Raw genomic sequence first — 23,147 nt, 5'->3', positions numbered from 1 at the left:
CTGTTCCCCCTCCACATCACTTGGCGTGCCCCTTTGGTTTCTTTGTAAATAAACTTACACTGGCCATTTTTCTCTGCTCGTGCAAAACATGCACATGGCAATTAAGAGTTAAAAGTATTGTGATAAATGGAGCTTTCCTTGGCTTTCAGACAGAAATCTGAGTTAAAAGGCAGTGTAGGTAATTTTTCTTCCCCATTCTGGGAGTCTAAGAAAAAAACCAACAACTTAAATCCAAACCAGATGTAAATGTAAAATGAAACTTAAATTCCTAGCTGCTGCTAATAATAAATAGATGCCTCAATAGTTTCCGCAATCGGTTCTATCACCGATTGAGAATTGATAAAAAGAGATTGATAATTTTTGCATCCCTAAAGTCTGCTGGGATCTCCTCTCTCCCAGATTTTTTTTTTGATGAGTTTGTGAAGTTGTTGTGTATGTTTAATTCTGCCCACTTCGGCAGGCATCCCATCAGGTCCACAGGCTTAAGTTGTTTTTCATTTGGTTAATAGCTGTACACAACTCTCCCAGATCTGGAGATACTGCAAGCTCATCTCTAATTTGTTTTTGTGGAATTTGTGAGAGGACCTCAGCAACTGTGGGGGAGATGCTGTGGTTAAGGAGATGCTGTTAATGTTCTTTCCAGCTTGTGCAATAGCTTATTTTTTAGAAGTGTGGTACCATCTGTTGAGCATAGGGGGCATATGCCATGATTTATTGACCCATAGATGGTCTTTGTGGCTTTAAAGAAACTCTGTGCATTCTGAGTGTCTGCTAAGTGCTGGATCTCTTGAGCTTTTTTGATCCACCATGTGTTCTTTAGTTCTCTGGTTCTGTGTATGCATGCACTAGATTAAAATAATATGGAATAAGAATATCAGAAGGGATCAATTTAAAATTGCAGGAATTGTGCTTACTCTAAAACATGAGTAGGGAACACTATAGTCTTTGTGGAGATCATGAAACTGCCTCCCATCTTCCATTGACCTTCTTTTGGACACACAAAATGATTGTGCTCCTTTGGACCACATCAGCAAGGCCAAGGGTGTTTTGTGACTTGCCATCTGAACAGCCCAGGACCTCCATACACACTTCTCAGGCTTGCATCCCAGGGAGCTCACTTTGGTGATGCTAACACAGTGGTTTGCCTTCATCCCAATAGGCACACTCCACTGTCTCATGAGACAGATGAATGCCAACAACAATTCACTGTTCCCATTAAATTCAAAAAAATTGGCAATAATTAGAGAATATTGAGATGTGTAGCTGGAAGTATCCATACCTGCCCCAAACTATGTAGGAAGAACTCTGTTGCTTTATTTCCAGTAACAAATAGAGGTAAGCAGGATAACGTCCCTTCTTCCACATCCTTTGTCCAACTCCATCTTTTCCACACAAAGTATCCTGTTCCTTCAGTTCTCATTCCCAATTGAAATAATGTACAGGTAGCTTCATTTCCCACATCCTTCTGTCTCTATGCCTGCGTCTTGTTCCTTCATCCTGCTTTTTGCCCTATTATCTCTTTGGGATTGTAAGCTCCTTGGGGGCAGGGATTTGTCTTTTTTGCCCAGTAACTTTGTAAGAATCTGTGTTCCCTGAAGGTAATGCATGAATGGTAATATTAGTAGAAATAGTAAATATTAATAATAATTAATAGTTCACTCTATTTCTGGCATTCAGAGGTGAATGTTCTGACTTATATAGCCAAAATGGCAACATCCCTACACTATAGGGAGTTTCTGAGAAACAAACACATTTACAAAAGTACAGTAAAAAGCTCATTGGCCATAGATTGCTGAATGCCTATTGTGTAAGAAAAATAGGAATGGATGGGAGAAGGAGTGGAATGGAGTTTGGTGGAGGGCATTGCTGGCTGGCTGAATCACTGATCGGGAGCTCTGTACACTGCAACAGTTTGTTGTAGGTACTATATGTTGATAGTGCCAATAAATGAAAATCAACCAGGAGAAAGCCATGACTAAGTTCTAACATAAATTGGCACAGATAACTTCAGTATTATGATTTGCAAGCTTGTAATTAAATTGGAGACGTTTCTCTTTCTGACATTAGCAGCTCCTATTGCTGTTTTTATAAGACAGGTGACTTATGATGCAAAATAGCTACCATAGATCAACAGACATGGCTTCCTTATTACATGAGTGCAGTACCCACTCTGTGGAGATGAGTGAGTACCTCAGGTGATAATCTTACCACTTTTTAATTAGCATCTCCAAATGGCCGTGCAAAATGGCCGCGCAAACTAGCTTAGGGCAGCTAGTTCTGTTCTGACTTGATCTTTCTGACAGTTGAAAGAAGGTGCAGCGACATGGTGAACTTCGCCCTCTTTGCCTTTGCAAGTCAACATTTCATACCCAATCTCATTGGATGGGATCCAGACCGAGTTGGTTACACATTAGTCCCCTTGAGATCAATAGGACTTCATTTAATCATGACTAATTGGTCCCAGAAATTTATGTAGGACTAAATGTGTGGTTAAATGTGGTCAGGATCTGACTTGTTTAATTTAGGTCAGCCCAAGAGAGGTTCTTTCATTATGACCACCACATAGTAATTTCTGGAAATACTTCGCTGTGGCAGGTTATATGGGGAAGTCTTGCCCATATACCAGTGCCAGCCACTGCCAGGAATCTGTGGCATGAAAACATACATGCCCCAAGTGATCAGAGTGAACTGTAGGTCAGCCCAAGTGACTCTTGCCACTCCATAGAGCCCCTCCTATGCAGGAAACATTTCCAGGAGCTTCTACAAGATGACTGTGACATAAAAGCGGAGTTTGAGTAAACCAAACTAATCCTAATTGCATATTATTATTCTTACTGGATTTATTCGTCATTTACAATATAAAATGTCTCAAGGCGATCTACAAAAGCATACATAATACAGAATGTAATATACATCAGAAATATATGAGAACATAATGTTCATCGTAATGTAACAAAAGATTCTAAAAATATAGTAGCTTTGATCAACCACATTAAAAAACAACAATTATTCACTCTCCATTTTTTTAGCTTTATTTTTTAATTGGATCATGGTGTTTTTGTCATGTGCATAGTATCAAACATTGTTTCTCATATTTCAACTGCTATCTTGCTTGCTTAGTTAACAAACAAGCAAAGGTTTGCAAGGTAAGAAAGATAAAGAGAATAGGGAAGTTTGCTGTGTAAATATTGCAGGTCATGATGTTTTAATTTATAACCCAACAAGCCTAGTTGCTGATTTGCCACTCTTCCTTCTTTTTCAGGTGTATAAAAAGAAAACAGAAGCTGCTAAGAAGGAATATCTGAAGCAGTTAGCTGCATACAGAGCAAGCCTTGTATCCAAGGTAACGTGTTTTTAATATTTAATATTGAAAGTCAACCTGATAAGTTGTTTTTTAATGGCCGGGTGTAAACCTTAATAAATAAATAAATAAAATAAAATAAAATAAATAGGCATTGGATGGATTATAGGTGTTCCAGCCATATTTTTTTTATTGTCCAGCTGCGTAATATGTTAAAACAATTATTGCTTCTCTAAGCTTTTAAGTTAATTCTGGGAATTGCTGCTCAATACAAACAGCCGTTTGTTTATGCTAGATGGCAAACCCTACCCCCCTTTCACCCTGCATTTCCATAACTTGGAGGCATGAGCAGGACCGCAAATGAAAGATAAAATTGACTATTGATAAATCTTACGTCTGCCAATGGAAAGTTGTACCGCAACCAGTAACTGTCTGTTTTGATTTCCAGTAGTTTGTGTGTACTTGTACAACATGCTCACCACCTTGTAGGTGACAAATGGACTAGTTGTACATGGCATGGGCTTGGATTAGTGCCTTGTACTAATGCAAAAGCCACTCTCGCAAAGGCAAGGTAGCTTCTCCACCCTTCAGTTTCTGCCAGTACCTCCCTCCTGCTGCAGCCCTCTGCACCTTTTCCAATGCTGTTCCAAAGGGTTCCTTGACCTTCAGGAGTCGGTGTGCAGAGGGTATGTAGAGGAGGAGTGGTGTACAAGAGAAGCTGTGTTTCCAGTTTGGATCCAATCCATTTTTCTCCCCTGTCTCTTTTTTCCCTCCCCCCTCCCCAATAAATGTACCTATATGTTATCCTTTATCTATGCAAGTTGATCCTAAAACCAACGTGGCATCTTTTGGTAATATTGGGATAATGTGTACTTGTCATGGAGCACTTAAGTAGCTGTTTCTGAAACCCGTTGTAAGCATCCGTATGCTTGTGCAGCAAGTCTTAACAACATATTTGAAAAGTCCTATATATTCAACTACAGTGGCTTGAAATGAGAAGTGTTTTTATGCTGATGAGTCTAAAATTTGATATTTCAATACTCTAGATTTATTTTATTTTATTTGTTAGGATTACCAGTTGCCAAAAGGTGACCACTGTTCACTTGGAATTGATGATACAAATGTACATTAGTCTCCATTAAATATATTACAATGTTCGCTAGAGCTTTTCTCAAAGCCTATTCCCCACTCCTGTCTTAGAATTATTGAAATTAATGGGGCTACAGTCAAGCTGTTTGATGTGTGTGGAAATAAATATATAAAGTAAAAAATCACATTAAAAAGCTTTTTTATAATGCTATTCAGATTATGATATTATTTATAATACTGACTAAGCTTTTGCATTGACCTTAGTTGCAACTTTTACTACTTTTGCTAGTATTTTGTATAGCAAATTGTATAGCCTTATTTAAAATGCTGCGAATTGCAATTTTGAATTTAAAAAAAACAAGCACTTTTATTGCTTAACATGGCATTTTTGTGTTCAGGCTGATAGTAGATATGTTAGTTTACCTGTTGAGTCGATATTTATAAAGTATTTTATGGAGGCATCTCTAGAAGCTTAGGATATAAAACATGCCTTGTTTTATTTCAAAATATATAATGTGCTATTTAGATCAAACTGGGGCCCCTTCTACATGCAATCAAATATAGTATCTAACATGTAACATTCATTTCATGAACGATTTAGGCATTTACCTTTCCTCCTTTGGAGAACAGCTACATTTGTTAGGGGGCTACTTTGGGACTCAAATGCAGGCTGTTGAGTCCATACTTCAACTGGCATCAAGTCTCTTTTAAAAATATTATAATCTGTTTATTCAAATATTTACGTAAGAGACTACATATATTATTATGAATAAAAGAAAATAGATATATGAGATGATCCAAGATATAAACAGGTAAAAATATAAATCAACCAGTGTTTATAAAAGCATGTATGTAGATAATTTCATTCCTTGTAAAACCCTAACGTTATTCAAATCTGCAGACACATAAAAATCCCCATTGAAACCTGAATAAAGAGTATTATCATAACTGTATTTAGATGGCTAAAAATATAAGCAAATATTACTATAGGTCCCCTAAAGAATATGAATTAATTAAGTCTTGTACTTTGTTATTATGATTTCCCTTTCGCCAGAGCTGCCAGCCTGTCCATGTCTACAATTCTGATATCCCAGGACTTGGCACAGATATTTTAAACACTTTACAAATATTAGACTGTCTTTGAAAGACAGAGAACAAATAAACCAGACAGGTCTTTCTTTCCAAATTTAGTAACAAGTCTCACTTTCCGAACCACTGAAGTCTTTCTCCTTAAGCTGGTAAAACCTTTCAGCTTTCAAACAAATGTCCTCACACCATCACTGATGCTGCACTTCCAGTGCCTGGATCCCAGCTTCCTTAACCTGTCACTTCCCAGCTCCGGTACTCTGGATTCTTGGCCCCATTTCCTCTCTACCATCACCACTCCCTGCTTTTTCTCCAGCCTTGCACTGCTGGCTGCAGCCTAAAGAGGCAGGGGTCTAGGTTCATAGAATTGTTGCATTTGAAAGGACCCCAGGGGTCATCTAGTCCAACTTCCTGCAATGCACACAGGGAACAATTAACCTCCAACCCAACCAGGCAGGCTGGTAATTCTCTATCTCTAGCCCAGGCTTCCTCAACCTCGGCCCTCCATATGCTTTTGGCCTACAACTCCCATGATCCCTAGCTGGCAGGACCAGTGGTCAGGGATGATGGGAATTGTAGTCTCAAAACATCTGGAGGGCTGAGGTTGGGGAAGCCTGCTCTAGCCCCTGAGACTCTGCCCAGGCCACACCTCCGCCAAGCTGCACTCTTCACTGAACCTCACCTGTTTCCTCCTCTAGTGTTTTTACCTGGCTAGAATGTGATAATTACTCTTGCTTGCCTGTATGGAGACTGGAGTGTGTCTGACCAGGCCTATTTTGCCACACCCACCACAAGTGCATGCCCCCACCCCACCAATAAGATTGCATTTGATGGAATGCAGTTCTGAGGCTGAAGAAGGTTCCCCACCCTAGTGGGGTACATAAACACTGGAGCAGTGAAACAATGCTATTAGTCAATCCCCACCCAGTTTAAGAGAGCTTTAGAGAATGTTAAAACCCTTCACATTGAGAAAGAAAATGACTCCCCCTCAGTAAGGTCCAACATTTCTTTTATGCCATAATAATAATAATAATAATAATAATAATAATAATAATAATAATAATAATAATAATAATAAATAAATAATGGGCTACATTTTAAATCTATTGCCTTGTGTTTGGGTTTTCTGTGTGCAAGTGGAGTAGTATATCACATTGGGTGCGGGTGGAACACATATTCTTACCTACGCGCCGAGAATTGAATTCCCTTTATCATTTCCATTTAATTTTGCTCAGTTTACTGGAGAAAATACGTTTTTGTTGCCATCATTACTACAGCTTGACTTGGGCAAATGAAGTTATCATCTTTTTTCATTGTATATCATTGCGCATAATGAACCAATTTCTGTAATGTGCATATTGGCTGATTGGTGGTGATGGTGCATACATCAAAAGGAATACAAATGGTTCTTCACAGGCTCCAGTGACCCCAGAGTGCCTGGAGTAACGTTAAACTTATTTTGACTTGTAAATGGAGGAAATGTGACATGGAGGTTATAGAGTAAGGGCATATATGCATCTTCCAACTCTTGTTTTGACATAGTACTGCCTTCTTTCAAAGGAACATTTTATCTCCCCCCCCCCCCCGGCATGTTTCACCTTCCACTAGTTATTCATTCAACTTCTCCCTAAGAGATGAATTATTATTCAGGTACATATCCACTGGCAAGCCCCGGGGGAGTTAATCTCTTACTCTTTGCTGCATTTATGTGAGCACATCTAGTTTATAAGTCAGCTCTGATGAAATGACTGTGGGGAAAACTGATGTAAATAAACTTTTAAATATATATATGTTATATGGAAGTTATTAGGAAACACGGTTATCCACTGATTGTTCCAAAAAGTTTCTTTAAAAAAAATGTTGCTGGATAACTTTGTGTTCATAACTGTATATTGGGTTGATGACCTAGAATTAGTAGAGCTGAGCCTGCTGCAGGTAATTTCTGAGACCTTGCATAGACTTATCTCTAGGGCAGAAATGGGGAGTGCAGCTCCCACCCTCCTGGGCTCAATGGAGTTGGATTCTCACAACACCTGGAAGGCCACAGGTCCCACGTCCCATATCAGTTCCACATGCTTTCAGTCATGAGTCTGCTTCATCCTGCTTGAGATCTACAGAAGGAGCCTCTGCATAGCCGCAGAAAAGCCCTCTAAACACAAGTCTCGGTTTGTTTTTACTTATTTTGTTTAACAAAATTTATATATACAGTAGTGTAGTCAGTTTCACAATGTCATTCACAAATAGTGATGTGATAGTTACTGAACTATCATTACTTTTCTTTTTGAAGTAATAATAATAAAAGCCATGTGCCCCTCCTCTCTGTGTCCTTGGCCATACTTTGGAGGAGATGCTCACCTAGGCACTTCATCTGCTCTTGTCCCACCCTTTCTCTCATTTGCATCTACCACTCAGTACCTGTCAATGGGGCATCTGGAATGAGCAAGGGATCATATACAAAGCAGCTATAGAACTGTAGAAACAACAGTAAGGACTTGGCCACGCCTCCTCTTATCCCACTGCTTTCTCCCAGGGAAAACTGTTCTTTAGTGGTCAGTCAGAGCAAACAGAAAATTCCGGTGTTTCCCAGATTGCAATTTGTTCCGATCTATCGCTAAAGAGGAGGTTTGAGAGTGGGACACTGCTCGGACCCATGTCTAGAAAGTGTGGCTCAAGCAGAAAACTGCTCGGACCTGTGCTTTCTAGGCTCGCCACAAGCGGAAATGTGGGTGAGCCCAAAGACTTCAACTTGATGAGAATGAAAGTGAATGCAGAGGCAAGAGATAGGAGGAGGAAAACAATGGTGTCAGGGAGAGAGAGAAAATATTAAGGATGCATTTGCATGCCTTCCCAGAGGTAGTAACTACATCATGCAAGTCAGTAAGTGGTATGTTACATAGCTGGACATATTCATGACAGGAAAATGTTTGTCTAATTCCTGGCTCTTGTTTTCAAGGTCATGTACAACTTCTTGTTTTGACTTGCCTTTAGGTTTCCAGTGCTGTGTCTTGCATTATTTTGTATTTCGGCAAGCAGAACAAACTACCGTAAGAGCTTGTTGCAGTCATGCCCTGCTTTAGTCTTTCCATAAGCACCTGCTTAGCCTCTGTGAGAACAGAATGCTGGACTAGACGGCCCTTTGCTCTGATTCAGCAGTGCCCTTTGTACATTCGTAACCATGTCATGCATTCAATCACTTTGGTTATCATGCTAACAGCACTAACAGCCTTTAAATATTGTCTGGTGTTTTTGTTTTATTTTTTTCTGAACAGAGCTACAATGAACCTGTGGATGTTAAGGTATCGCAGCAACCTCAGATGATGAACACAAAGCAGTCAGTATTCCATGGATCTACACAGCCTCATTCGGCATTGTATCTAAGTTCCCATTACCACCAACAAGGAGGAATGAATCCTCACATAACAGCCATACATCCCAATATTCCTAGGAATATAGCACCTAAGCCTAACAGCCAAATGCCAGTGACTGTTTCCATAGCCAATATGGCTGTGTCTCCACCTCCATCCCTTCAGATGAGTCCTCCTCTTCACCCGCACCTCAGTATACAACAACACCAGCCACTTACAATGCAGCAGTCCATTGGGAACCAGCTACCAATGCAGGTCCAGTCTGCTTTACATTCACCTACAATGCAACAAGTAAGTCCTACCTATGTTTTTAATCTCTGATGGTGCATTAATATTTGTGTTACTTCCCATTTTTGCATTGGCTCAGAGTTCCAGGTTTCATATTGCAGCTGTGAGTTATGATCCCCAGAAATCTGCTTCTCCCTGTGGAGGAAAACCAGGTGGTTCCTGTTCTCTAACCATATAAAAATTCACACGCGTGTAGACAACTTGCAGGCTAGCATGTGCAAGGCAGAAGCTCAGCTGGTTATTATATGTGAACCTATCTTCTTCCAAGCTTGTGGCCACTTCGTAGCCTTGTTGAACACAGGAAGCTGCCTTAGCCTGAGTCAGACCATTGGTTTGCCTACCCAAGCATTGCTCACTGTGACTAGCAGTGCCTTTCCAGACCTTCAGCTGGAGATGCCAAGAACAGAACCTGTGACTTTCTGCATGCAATCCATGTACCAGAGTCCTGATGCCCCACAACCATGCTACTTCCTTTGTGGTAGCAACAAGTGAACTAGTTCATTGCATAGAAGTAGGGAGATGCCAGGAGGTTCTGAGCTCCCCCTGTCCATTTCTGGTGTGTGTGTGTGTGTGTGTGTGAATGCTGTTAGAACTTACACAAACAAAGGAGAGAAATGTTGTGGCAGTTAGAGCCATAATTCATATCATTAATCATTCTGAATTGCTGTACAGTGGTGCCTCGCAAGACGAAATTAATTCTTTCTGCGAGTGTTGTCTTATAGCGGAAATTTCGTCTTGCAAAGGATGGTCGGAGGAAGCGCAGTTTTACCGGGGGGACCACAAAACGTTTTCATTTTGCAAGTCGCGGCCATAGGAAAATTCGTTTTGCGAGTCACCCTTTCGTTAGCGAATGCCTTTCGTCTAGCGAGCTTTTCTTTTTTCTTTTCTTTTTTTTTTAAAGATTTTTTATTATTTTCCAATAAGACAAAGAAAAAACACAGCATAAACATAAACACAATATAACACAATACATGAACACAATAAAAACAATAACAATATCAACAAGCATAAAGAAAAAAGAAACATATACAAACCTTAACAAACACCTATCTTTGTACTTTTCTTGTTTCTAACTTTTCTGCTAGGGGACTTCCCCTGTTCCCTTCACTGCCTTCAAAATCATATATACGTTATAGGTAACTTTGTATCTTTTTCCATTAACATTTGCCATATTTCTTATTACTCTTAAGTTCACTTAATCCATTATAAATCTTAACTTAAACACAATTTCTTAAAATATTCTCACAATTAAATCAGTCACAAAAAGTTTCTTCTAAACAATTTTATCTAACATTAACTTGCTAAAGCCGATCTTTTGCTTATTTCTGCTCAAATATTAAGTTTTTCAGATTTAACTAGATAGTCCTTAAATTTTTTCCAATCTTGCGACACCTTCTCCTCTCTCTGGTCTCGGATTCTAGCGGTCAGTTCTGCGAGTTCCATATAGTCCATTAACTTCATCTGCCATTCTTCCACTGTTGGAATCTCTTCACCTTTCCAGGTTCTTGCCAATAAAATTCTAGCCGCTGTTGTGGCATACATAAAAAATACTCTATCCTGACTGGGTATCTCTTCATTGGTCATGCTCAAGAGAAATGCCTCTGGTTTCTTACTAAAGGTAATTTTCATTACCTTTTTAAGCTCATTATAAATCTTATCCCAGAAGGCCTTTACCCCTGGACACGACCACCACATATGAAAAAAGGTACCTTTCGAAGATTTACATTTCCAACACACATCCGTCATTTTAGAATTCATCTTAGCTAACTTAACTGGTGTCAGATACCATCTATACATCATTTTCATTATGTTTTCTCTTAGACTATTACATGCAGTAAATTTGATACCTTTCTGCCACAATCTCTCCCAGTCATCCATCATAATATTATGACCCACATCTTTTGCCCAATCTATCATTGTCGATTTAACCAGTTCATCTTTTGTATGCCACTCTAGCAACAAATTATACATCTTGGAAAGGTTTTTAGAGTTCGATTCGATCAGTTCTGTTTCCAGTTTTGATTTTTCCATTTGAAAATCAATTTTCTTGTCTAATTTAAATGTTTCATGAACCTGATGATATTGCAGCCAGTCGGGGACTTGACTTTTTACTTGATCATAGCTTTTCAGCTTAAATGCGTCACCTTCTCGCTGCAATATATCCACATATCTTAGCCAACTTGCAGACATGTTAGGTCTCTTATAAGCCTTGGCTTCCACTGGTGAGATCCATCTAGGAGTCTTTCTCTCTAACAAGTCTTTATACCTTATCCAAACCTGATACAAAGCTTTCCTAACTATATGATTCTCTAGCGAGCTTTTCGTCTAGCGAGGCATTCGTCTTGCGAGGTACCACTGTACTGTGTTTTATTCTTTTTATTCATCAACAGTACTTAAGAGGAGTCTTCCCCTAAGCTTACAACTCCCATGTCTCTGACCATTGGATGTGCAAGCAGGGGCTGATGGGAGCTGAAATTCAGAACTTCTGGAAAGCAGCAAGTCGGGGGGAAATGCATAGTAGAGTTCAGATGGGCCTTATTCTACATTGTGTTATTTCAACTAGAACATCAAAGTACTTGTTCCTGGCCGCAAAATAAAAGAACCCCATTATTTTCACTTGATATTCTCCTAGTCTTTTCTTTCTGAGATACTTTTTTTGAACATTAAAAGACAGGTTATTAGAGACATACCATCAATTTACATTGCAATATGAAATCAGTAGCATCTTGTTTGTGGACTTTTGTGACCCCGCCCTCAGTGCTAGGCATTATTCAGATGTTTTCATTTAGTGTGCACTCAGGTGACCAGAGCTTTTTCCTAAGCGGTGTCAGTTAATTTAGATTCTCAATATATGAAGGTTTCCCCAATTATTTCCCCCCAATGTGCTTTAACTTATGTATGTTATAATGAATCCATTATGTTGCTCATTCACTTAGATTCATTGCCCCTCTCAGAAGTTTCTCACAGGTCACCTGTCAGATATTACCTTCTAAATCATGAGCTTCATTAGAAAAAATGCGTCCTAAATGAAGTCTAGCTAAATTAGTCACATTTCTTTTTATTTTCGTAGGCTAACAAGACATTTATACAGGAATTTTGTGTTCACACTGAAAACAAAAAGCACTGCAATTCTTTTTAAAATAAAAACACCACACCATTTCCCCACATCTTTCAGAGAATTTGGTAACAGAAACATTGTTGCCATTATGTGTGTAACTGTCAGGTTTTTGGTAACACAGATACTTTTAAAATGAGTGATAGATACTCATAAAATGAATCAACAGTGCCAATGAAATTCCATTGCTGTTTTCAATAAAACAGAACAGAAGTCATGTATAGGGAACCCAAAGTCTACCTACTGAATGTCTACTGTGTGTTTGCAACGATTTGTGAGCACTCTGATTAATTTCCTAGAATATTGAAGTTCGTGGATCTGATTATGAGCCAACTCCCTTCTCACCCATTCCAGTAACACCAAACTGCCTGCCTGTCCTGTGAAAGACTTGTTTCATACAGGTTTTTTTGTCATTTATTACATGAGAGGTAACTATGACATATACATACCTCTATCCTCATAGTGCTAGTGTGCTGTTCACTCTCCTGTTCTGTCACACCAGCCTTCCCCAAGCTGGTGACCTCTAAATGTTTTGGTCCGTAACTTTCACCATTAGCCTCAGCCAGCTTGGTCAGGGATGAGGGGAACTTGTAGTTCCAAACCATCTAGAGGTCACCAGCTTGGAGAAGGCTGTGTTGAACTAGACACAGAGGCGTAGCAAGCCCAGGTGGTAACCGCTGCGGAATTGTTTTTGTCAACCCCCCCCCCCACGTCACCGGCAAAGTGAGGCAGCCTCGCTCCGCAGCTTGCTTGCAGACCTGCTCACCGGTCTTCCTCTCTCCCCATGCCACCGCCAGCGTGCTCCACTTTTGCAAGCAGAGAGCGCTGGCGGCAGCAGCAGCGGTGGGGGGAGAGCAGCCCGGGCTGCTCTTCCTCTCCCCCGCCATCACCGTACCCACCGCCAGCGCACTCCGCTTTTGCGAGCGGAGCACGCTAGTGGCGGCTTCGGTGGGGGGAGGGAGAGGCGCCCAGAGTGTCACCCCCTCCAGGGTGGCACTGGGGGCGGAAAGCACCCATCGCCCCCACCTTGCTATGCCACTGACTAGAGATAAAAGTACTGATCTACTAAGCTGTTGTTGTTCTATGTTCCCATAATAGAAGGCCTACAATGCCGTTCTTTATTTTTATCACTTCCGTTGCAATGTGATCACATGGGTGGCCTTTTCAGACATTGCAGCTTCACTTCTTCTGTTTTTATCCCGTCAGTTCTTGGGCGTGCTGTATTTTTGCCACTCTTTATTTCCCCCGCCCTCCATTTCCCCCACGTCCCATGTTTCTGAATGTGGCTAACAGGCATGGGGAGAGGGAATCATTAATATCTGTCAACTGTCTTTATAACCTTAAGGGAAAATCTTTGTATGATATCACACAGACATATTTTCAATTTCCTTGTGTAATAAACAGATGCTTTAGGATTTGGATGCAATTTAAAGGTTTAAAAAAACATCACATTGAGATTGATGAATAAATCAGTTGTGAAGACAAAAACATTGATGCCTGTTGAAAATACCTCTCCAGACAGGCAGGAAATGAAATTAGTTCCCGGTAAAGTGTAGAGATGAGGATCGCACTTTAGGTTCTGCTGCAGGCTTTTTAGTACTTGCTACAGTCGCACACAAAAACCCCAGCTAGGGATACAGAAATCTAATTAAAGAGCAAATGTCCTGTCTGACATCAAATTAATCTTTATCAAGTCCCCTATTTTTATTTCAATCTAGCGCAAGAAAATGAAACTTAAAATTCGAGGCATGTTGCAAAACAGTTGCTGATTTTATCTTGAGCATTACAAAGCAAAACATTTGGCATTGTCTCATTAGCCCACAGAGCATCCAGTTTCTGATATGTTTTTATTGCATTGTTGTTTGCAAAACCCTTACATAAAATTCTATTTAAGCCATTCTGCATCAGAGTGGCACAAGCGTCCAGTGAATATTATAGACTGCTTGAAACAGTAGCCAAGAAATTAGGCCTTTTGTTAGCTTTGCAATTCTAAAATTCTTCGGTATTAGAACAGCAACATGATTCCCTGGGTTGTGGGAAGCTCCTACATCTGTTCTGTTGGCTTGTAACAGGGGAGAAGGGAGCCTTCGTTAATAAGGAATCCTGATAACCCAAGGTTCAAAGAACTATTAATTATGGTATGACATACTTTGTTCCTTGTTGTTTTCAATCAGTATCCATAACTGTGAATGCTTTTGTATATAGGAAAAACAAACGAAAGTAAGAGCCATTAGTCGAAATTCAAGAAAAGCCACTAATCAGAGCTGACAGTTCCAATATAAGCCTCAAATTAGACAGTTCCAAAGCACTTCCAATATAAACATCAAATCACACACTTGACAGCTGAAGGAGCTATACTATACGAAATATAGGCTCCATTTGCATTGTCAGCTTTAGTACATGCTTTGACTGAAGAATACTAAAATCACAATTTAGTGAGACAGCTGTTTGTCTGAGGGTTGAAGCTTATAGATGAGCATGTAGAAGCTTGTAGACAAGTCAACAAAGCAGGCACAGCATAGTATTCTGATTTAGGCTGTATCTTCTGCATGTGTAAGCCTTAATTGAAACTGGGGATTTATTCTGAAGTAAGGAATCATTGGATCGGGTTACTAGTCCATTTGACTTCATTTGTAGCCTTGGACAAAGTATTCCATACACTTGGTGGCATAGGGTCACTGGAGAATATTTTAAAACTGATTTTTTTTTAATAAAAAGGGGGGGTTAAATTGACCCATAATGTTGTTGCCTGAACACTTGGTTTTATTTCCATTTATCTAAAATATTTCATTTATCTAAAATGTCACTAGTGCCCATGTCCTGTGCACTACTGACATTTTAGACAAAGCGAGCAAAGGGTGTTTCTTTTTCCTGGACTATGGGCAATCATAGGGAAGTACTGGAGCTTTGGGGAAAAGGCAAGTGTTGCAATCAGATTATATGTGCAGAGGTCTCTGCTTGGCTATTGTGGGAAACAGGGTTCTGGACCAGCAAGGATCTGTTGATCTCACCATAAGCTTAAAAGATGGAGAAAATAGAGGCTGGAGAGAGAAGAGATATTATAGATCATTAGGATTAGGGGAGCTTCCATGTACTTGGTTGAGGCCATAGCCCTCCACCCTGAATCCTAAAAAATAATCATTTAGAGACAATGCTTAGCTCTGCCTGAGCAGTACTTAGTGCTCAGGGTTTAGACGTAAACTGAAAGCATTTTTTGTGTGTATGTGGAGAATCTCATTTTACATTTTGAATTGCAAGAGGACTTCTCAGACAAATCACATTCAATTTGCAAGACATTAGAGCATTGTGAGATAGGCAGATTTGTATTCTGAAAACTTCAGAAGCATAATTTTCCAAGACCCACTTCAGATAGCAATCTCAAAGACTGGTCAAATGGAAAATCTGGTTAACAGCTATGGCATTTCCTGAATACATAGATAATGTAGTCACAGTGACTCATGCTCTGGTAACCTTCCATCTGGATTACTGTAATGTGTTTTACATGGGGATACCATTAAAAAATGACCTGGGAACTTCAATTAGGGCAGAATACATCTGGCAGAGTGTGGTCTGTGACAACCACAAGGGACCATGTAACACCAATACTGAAAGATCTTTATTGCCTGCCTGTACATTTCTGAGCTGATTTTAAGCTGCTGGTGCTAACATGTAGAGCTGTAAATGCATTGGAACTCATATATCTGAAGGCATGTTTCTCCCTCTATTAGCCTGCTTGGGCTCTGAAATCTGGAAGGGTGGCCCTTCTCATGCTGCCACCATTAGAGTCCCACCAAAGGAAGATACACCATGTGGTGACATGAGATAGGGCCTTTTCCATGGTGGTTGTGAAATACCCTCTTCCTGGAAGCACAATGGGTGCTGATTTTGTTAGCATTCCAGTGCCAAGTAAACATACATCTGTTTCGCAAATCCTTTCAGGCAATTCAGTCTGGCACTGCAGTGAAAAGGGCCATAGCTCAGTGGCAGAACATCTGTTTTGTATGCAGGTGGTCCCTGATTCAGTCCCCAGCATCTGCATCTGCAGGTAGGGCTGAGCAAGATTCCCTGCCTGAAACCCTTGAGAGCCACTGCCACCCAGGTCAGACAAAATGGCAGCTTCTAATGAGATGTTATTTGAGGTTTTCTGTTATTCTGATTTTATCATTGCTTTTATCTGCTCTTTTCACTTTCTGTTTTATTGACTGTGATTTTAACAGAAGTATAACCTGCCTTAAGATCAGTGGATGAAGGGTGGGACTAAAAATATTTTAAATAAATAAATAGCCATAATATTACTTTGACTTTACAGTGGTACCTCGGGTTACAGACGCTTCAGGTTACAGACGCTTCAGATTACAGACTCTGCTAACCCAGAAATAGTACCTCGGGTTGAGAACTTTGCTTCAGGATGAGAACAGAAATCACGTGGCGGCAGTGGGAGGCCCCATTAGCTAAAGTGGTACCTCAGGTTAAGAACAGTTTCAGGTTAAGAACAAATCTCCAGAACGAATTAAGTTCTTAACCCGAGGTACCACGGTAGTGCCGGTGAACTATTTAAGAGAGAATTTGCTCAAGGAAAGTGAGGATCTGTGAAATGGGAGTGCTAGTTCTCAGCGATGGTTTCCGAATATCAACTTAGGAGCCACAATTACATTTGCACCAATCTTATGTTTTAGGTGGCAACATTAGATTTCATCTTATGGTAGAAAAGTGGATACAAGTTTGTTAATAATGAACTCCTTTTTATTTATTTATATATTTATTATTACATGTATATTTCAACTTTGTCTCCAAGGAGCTCAGAGTGCTGCACATAACCCTTTCTCAATTTATCCTCACAACAATCCCGTGAGGTAGGCTAGAGTGAGAGACAGTGACTGACCCAAGGGTCACCCAGTGGAAATTTGTGCCCTGGTCTCCCATCTCCTCTAACCACTACACCACACAGGCTTAAATAATAGGATTTCAAAAGAAAAAGCAACAGTGTTCTAACAACTCTCCATTTATATGTTAACCTCTTGGTTTGAAGTAGTCATTTATTCTATTTGCCAAATGCAAACAAGGGTCATAAAATGTACCGTTTCAACCAGATAGGCTCTACGTAGCAAAATGAAACCTTTATTTTAGTTAGTGTGCCTCCTTCTGATGTCATCGGGAGGTTCATCTCTGTTCTCTTCTAGTCAGAATTGGTGGGTGTTTCTGCGCAAAAAGTGCTAACCTTTCAGCAATGTTCTCTGTATAACTAAATACTGTATATTTAAGCTAAATACTGTACTGCAAATCAATGCATACCATTCTTGAAAATCTGATCTACTCTGCTGATTTTGGCAAACAGCATTTAGGCATACTCACTCTTGGCTGAAAACAACAGCAAGTTGGGTTTTTATGCTGCTTTTGCTACATTAGTCCAACAACTGTTAAAAAGCCTTAGTTGAATTTTTGTGTAGTTGAGAAAGAAGTGCAAATAAAAGAAGGAGCAGATGGTCCTTTTGTGACTGAACCAAATAAAAGGGGTTTGAGAACAATAATTGTGAATAGGTGTAGTCTAATAAAACACTCAGCCACCTGCTGCCTGCATCCTTCAAAAAGATTCTGTTGCATATTCTTGGAATTAACTAATAGTGTATCCTTGGGTTGAATCGAAATACGAGCTGTAAGAAACACACAGACCTTTCTTTTATTTTCCCGTGTTGAATGAGTTGTTTTTCATGGCTTTAAAATGTCTCTGTTCTTTGTCTCCGAGTTCTACACTATTGCAGTGTGTTATCTAACATTTCTTCTCAACCAATTAAAAAAAATGTGTGTGTTTTTTTTCTCCTTTTGGAAAAGCACAAACATCCTTCTATTTTCTTTTCTTTTTTTTCAAGTTTGAAAATATAGAAGTACAACATGGTACTGTGTCAGAACTTTCAGTTGAGAGGTTAACTTCGATCTGCAAACCTTATTTTGAATTCCCCCCCCCTTTTTTAGGGTTTTACTCTCCAGCCTGATTACCAGAATATTATCAACCCAACATCTACAGCTGCACAAGTTGTTACCCAAGCGATGGAGTATGTTCGTTCAGGGTGCAGAAATCCCCCAGCACAGAGTGTGGACTGGAATAATGATTACTGCAGTAATGGGTGAGCAGCCAGTGAATGCCACCTTGTGTTGAGTAATATTTATGACAAAAGCTGGGCAACAATTGTGGTATCTATTTTTATATTTATCATCTAGCTCAGATTACAGGGTTCTGATGCCTTTGGTTACTAACAGATGTCTAGTGAAAATAATAATAAACAAGCAGTGGCTTGCTTTACATCAGACCAATATATTTTACTATTAGGGAGACTGTTGTTTAAAAGAACAAGGGCTGCAGTACTGCACATAATTAATTGCAAATAAGACTCGCCCTCCACTGAAATCAATGAGGGAAACAGAAAATTGTGTCCAACCACTACAGTAAACAGAAGAGAATATTACCTTGATAGCCATATACTGGTTGGCAACTGTCTGTCTCGGGAGACAATGAAGGAGTGCACATTTGGGGATGGAAGTCAACCTGTTAGAAGGTTACAGTGGCTGTAGAAACCAATATGAGAGAGACATGTTTTGTTGCAGCTGGGGCAGATGAAGGCATAAAGTTGTGCTGCTGCAGGTGCACCATGGCGTTTCTTCTCTCTGCACTTCTCCTAGTGGTTGCAGACTACACACTTCTTATCCAATAAATGAAGATCTACAAATTTGGTGGGGTTCGTGGCCCTTTCCTCCTCTCAGCAGCCATCCCTGCCTCTGTACCCCATCGCTTCTAAAGTGATGGAGTGTCTGGGACAGGCTTCCTCAACCTCAGCCCTCCAGATGTTTTGAGACTACAATTCCCATCATCCCTGATCACTGGTCCTGCTAGCTAGGGATCATGGGAGTTGTAGGCCAAACACATCTGGAGGGACGAGGTTGAGGAAGCCTGGTCTGGGATATTGGTCAACTTGCTTAACTAAGGAAGAATATTAAATATGTCTAATACAGGGATGGGGAACCTGTAGCCCTCTAGAAGTTGTTGGATGCTCTTCTCTCCCAAATGCAGACCAGGGTGCTTTTCCCATCAACCCCAGACAGGATGGCCATTGGTGAGGGGTGATGGGGTGATAGTCCAAACAACATGTGGAGGGCCAGAGTTTCCCCAGCATTAGAAAGAGCCTGTGCTTTTCTGTTTCCATGTGCACAGCCAAGCAAAGATGCTTTGTGTCCAGAGCATTTATGTCCAAAGACTTCTGATGGGGAAGGGGCAGTCAGATAGGCTGGTTTATAAAGGGGCACAGGCTTACTCTCTGCTGGGCTGCGGTGTTCCCTGGAGCCTTAGCTGGAATTGCAAGCCTGTCTTTGGCCCGAAACTGGGGGACTTTGCTAACACTTCTGGGCCTGCTTAAGATATCAAAACACTGATCTCAAGGCTTAACATGTGGTTTTGAATGTCAACACTAAATGTAATTCTCTTTTTCTCTCTCTCTCCCCCCTCCCCCCAAATTCTTTCTCAACAGGGCCATGCAGAGGGACAAAGCTTTGTACCTTACCTGAACAGTTTGGGAAAGCGCCTCTTCTTTCCACTGAGGAATGCAGGGAAGTCTTTTCATCCCAGATTGCTATATGCAGTCAAGGCAGTTCTGCATTTATTTAGAAAATATAAGTTGCTAAGCACTTAGGACTATTTAAGCTGGTGGGTCATTCACTGGGGGGGGGGTAGTCTCGCTCCTTCCTCCACCCCCTTGTTTCTTTTTACTTTCTCCTTCAGCATCCTTTAAATGGACGTTGCTTTTCTTCTTTCATTTAGGAAGGAGGCTTGGACCATTCAGATTTTATGTTGGTTTTTATTTTTGCTGTGAAGTGCTGCGCTAGTAACTGCCTTAGCAACTGTAGATGTCTTGGATAAAAGTCCTGGATTTTCCATTGGTTTTCATAATGGGTGTTTATATGAAACTACTAAAGACTTTTTAAATGGCTTGATGTAGCAGTCATAGCAAGTTTGTAAATAGCATCTATGTTACACTCTCCTAGAGTATAAAATGTGAATGTTTTTGTAGCTAATTGTAATTTGAAACTGGCTCATTCCAGTTTATTGATTTCACAAAGGGGGTTAAATTGGCAAACATTCATATTTTTACTTCATTTTTAAGCAACTGACTAATAGTTCTATATTTTCAAACTGTTTGAAAGAAAAAAAGGAAAATTATTCCCAAATGAATTTAATTAAACAGAAATTGGCTTTCTGTCATTAGTTATACAAAAAAATGTTTAGTGTTGGGAAAAGAGCAAACACATTTATTTTGTACTGCCTAAAACTGCTTTTTTATCACTTTATGTGTAATGGTTAGTAAACGTCATTTACGTCCTCTTATGTATAAAACGGCCAAATGCTTTCTTGATATTTTATTAGATGCTGAAACAGATTGGAAACATCTAAATTATAACCTTTACATACGGCTATGTATTATTGTTTCTTCATACTGTGTCTGTATTTAATCTTTTTTATGGAAGCTGTTGCGCCTATTTATGAAATAATAAATATAGGTGTTTGTAAGTAAATTTGTTAGCATCTTAAAGAAGATTTTTTTTTAAACTACTTTTGTTGGCATCAATGTATTTGCTGCTGGTGTGAATACTTTTAGTTTAGTTTTTACAGTGATATGAATAAAGCCAAACCAGCTTTTCATGGCAGAAGATGAAGGTAATCAACATTTATTCTATACTTCCTAAGTTGATCTGTGACCAAAATTTTAAAAAAGTAGAGGGGGGGGGAGCTAAATCCTTAACAAATTTCCCTGTATCTCTAGGTCACATTAGTGAAGACTAAATAAGGAGATATAGAGTACGTCAAAAGTCTGATGTGCACAGGGACTTCCCCATTCTCTTCTATGAAGGGAAGCTTTCTGCACATAGGTAGGAATAGTGTTACATGCACAGGTCATTCCTGTGCCTATAGATCACAGCAAAGAAGCCCCTACATAGTGCAGCTCCATATAATGTATTGGGGCAGCTGGAGCAGCGCCACTGTTTTAAATGGATGCCTTTGGCATCCAGAGAACATTTCCCCCCCCCAAAAAAAGGTGAATTATAATGGAAAAAATAAACCAAAATGTAAAGTTACCAAAAAAATACTGCAGTTATGAAGGCAAAAAGGGCTATGTCATGATTTTTATGAGTAGGAAGTAGCAAGAACAGGGCTAAATTCTTCAGTAACCACTGAATTGCCCAAGAGTAGAATAGTGATTAAGAGAGGCCAAAACTGAGTATTTTTACCACTTAGATTAAGGGAACTCCAACATAGTACCCTCCATATATTATTGGACCACAGCTCCCATAAACCCTGACTATTAGTCACATTGGGGGTGATGAAAGTTGTAGTCCAACACTATCTGGAGGAACCACTTTGGCTACCCCTTGGTTTAGAACATGAATAGTTATGAATAACCCATTCTGAGATGAATCCATCCACGGTCCTCCAAATGGGAATGGGCCTACTTAAGAAGGGATTAATAATGAATAAGGGATGTTGTAGGTGTGTCAAACACTGCCAGTTCTCCCATCTGTATATTGACTATGCCAGAGACAGAGTTAACCAATCAGTCTCCAATTAACATTGAAGGTAGCACTCTTAATTTTTTGGACCCTATCGTTGTTTCCTTAAGAGTTCTCCTTCTCCCCATCCAAACAGAGCATCAAATTATGTTTTGATCAAGCTGGTACAATTCGTTTCCTTTTGTCCACTTACTCTTGGCTACAAGCTCTGCCAGGCAATTCATATCTCCTGTTTGGGGAAAATCTAGTATTCTCATCTTAAGGGATGCTCAGGGTGGCAAACTTGTACTGGTTAAATTGCAAATCAGCTGGCTTCTATTTCATATGTGAAATAGAGATATTGTGTTAATCCAATCCAAAAGAAGAAGAAAAATGTAAAATGCCTGAAAAGTACATTATGTTTGCTTTGAAATGAAATTAGGCAATGTACAAACTTGAATCACTTGAGCATGTAATAACTAATAAATAATGCAGATCAGATGTGATTATTCAAATGGCTATAGCTGAGTTCTAATTTTCTTGTCTTGAATCCATATAGGAAGTCACAATTACATTCACGGTTTTATTGTCTTTATGTTGAGTACTTTAGAAATATGCCAGCACTAACAATTAGCTAATATTTCCTATTAAATTCTGTTATAGTAAAATTTCACTTCCCACTCAGAATAATTCTACAAAGAGAGAAGCAGCTGGCAGTTACGGGAATCAGCTTCAACAGGATTTGATGGGAGAATGCTGTGTTATCAATATCTTTGCTAGAGAGGCTGTGCTGTCACAGAATTCCATTTATTAATTTCAGTAGCCAACCAAGGTTCAAACTAGAAGCAAATATTAATGTCAATAAAACGTATGTCATAATTAAAGAACTTCTGTGTGGTGGTGTTGCTGTTCAAGTATATACTGGAGGTTAAAACCTCAGCCCTTTACACTGCTTGGAGGTATTTTAGTCATGTTTCCACAGAGCAAATGCACATTACATAACTGCATAAGTGGTTGTTCCCTAACACATATTCTGTGGAAATTTGGCCTGATTAGTGCAATGTGCTATTTCATGTTATAACTGCACAGGCAAATGTCCAGCCTAGAGAACAAAATTGCAGTCTTGAAAATGAGAGTAGCTATTTACTTGCCTAGAGCAATCAGCTGCCCTTATAATAGCATCCTGAATACTCACCTAAATGTCCGACTAAGTGCATATTTGCACACCAACCACTTTTAATTATGATTTCTTATATTTATCTACCCATAAATAAGCCCTGGAAGCGAGTATACTGGTAAGTTTATGTAGCCGGAGGTGAGTATAAGATTGCAGCCATACCCATGTTATCAAGCTTAGGATATCCTTTCTGGA

General features: G+C 39.7%; 1 protein-coding gene across 3 annotated transcripts in view; it reads left to right on the top strand.

The window, feature by feature from the left end:
- Positions 1-20,992, top strand: part of TOX (thymocyte selection associated high mobility group box) — a 176,720-nt gene extending 155,728 nt beyond the window's left edge. For all 3 annotated transcript variants that reach the window (XM_033155284.1, XM_033155285.1, XM_033155286.1), the window contains 4 exons: positions 3,263-3,343; positions 8,746-9,132; positions 18,215-18,366; positions 19,762-20,992. In XM_033155284.1, the coding sequence (XP_033011175.1) occupies positions 3,263-3,343; positions 8,746-9,132; positions 18,215-18,366; positions 19,762-19,798 (657 nt within the window). In that variant the 3' untranslated portion in view covers positions 19,799-20,992. The remainder of the gene's footprint in view (positions 1-3,262; positions 3,344-8,745; positions 9,133-18,214; positions 18,367-19,761) is intronic.
- The last annotated feature ends 2,155 nt before the right edge of the window (positions 20,993-23,147 follow it).

This window comes from Lacerta agilis, chromosome 7 (genome assembly GCF_009819535.1).
Source record: "Lacerta agilis isolate rLacAgi1 chromosome 7, rLacAgi1.pri, whole genome shotgun sequence".
NCBI classification, from domain to species: domain Eukaryota; kingdom Metazoa; phylum Chordata; class Lepidosauria; order Squamata; family Lacertidae; genus Lacerta; species Lacerta agilis.
The sequence above is the reverse complement of the archived record's forward strand: the minus strand, read 5'-3'. Positions and strand labels throughout refer to the sequence as shown.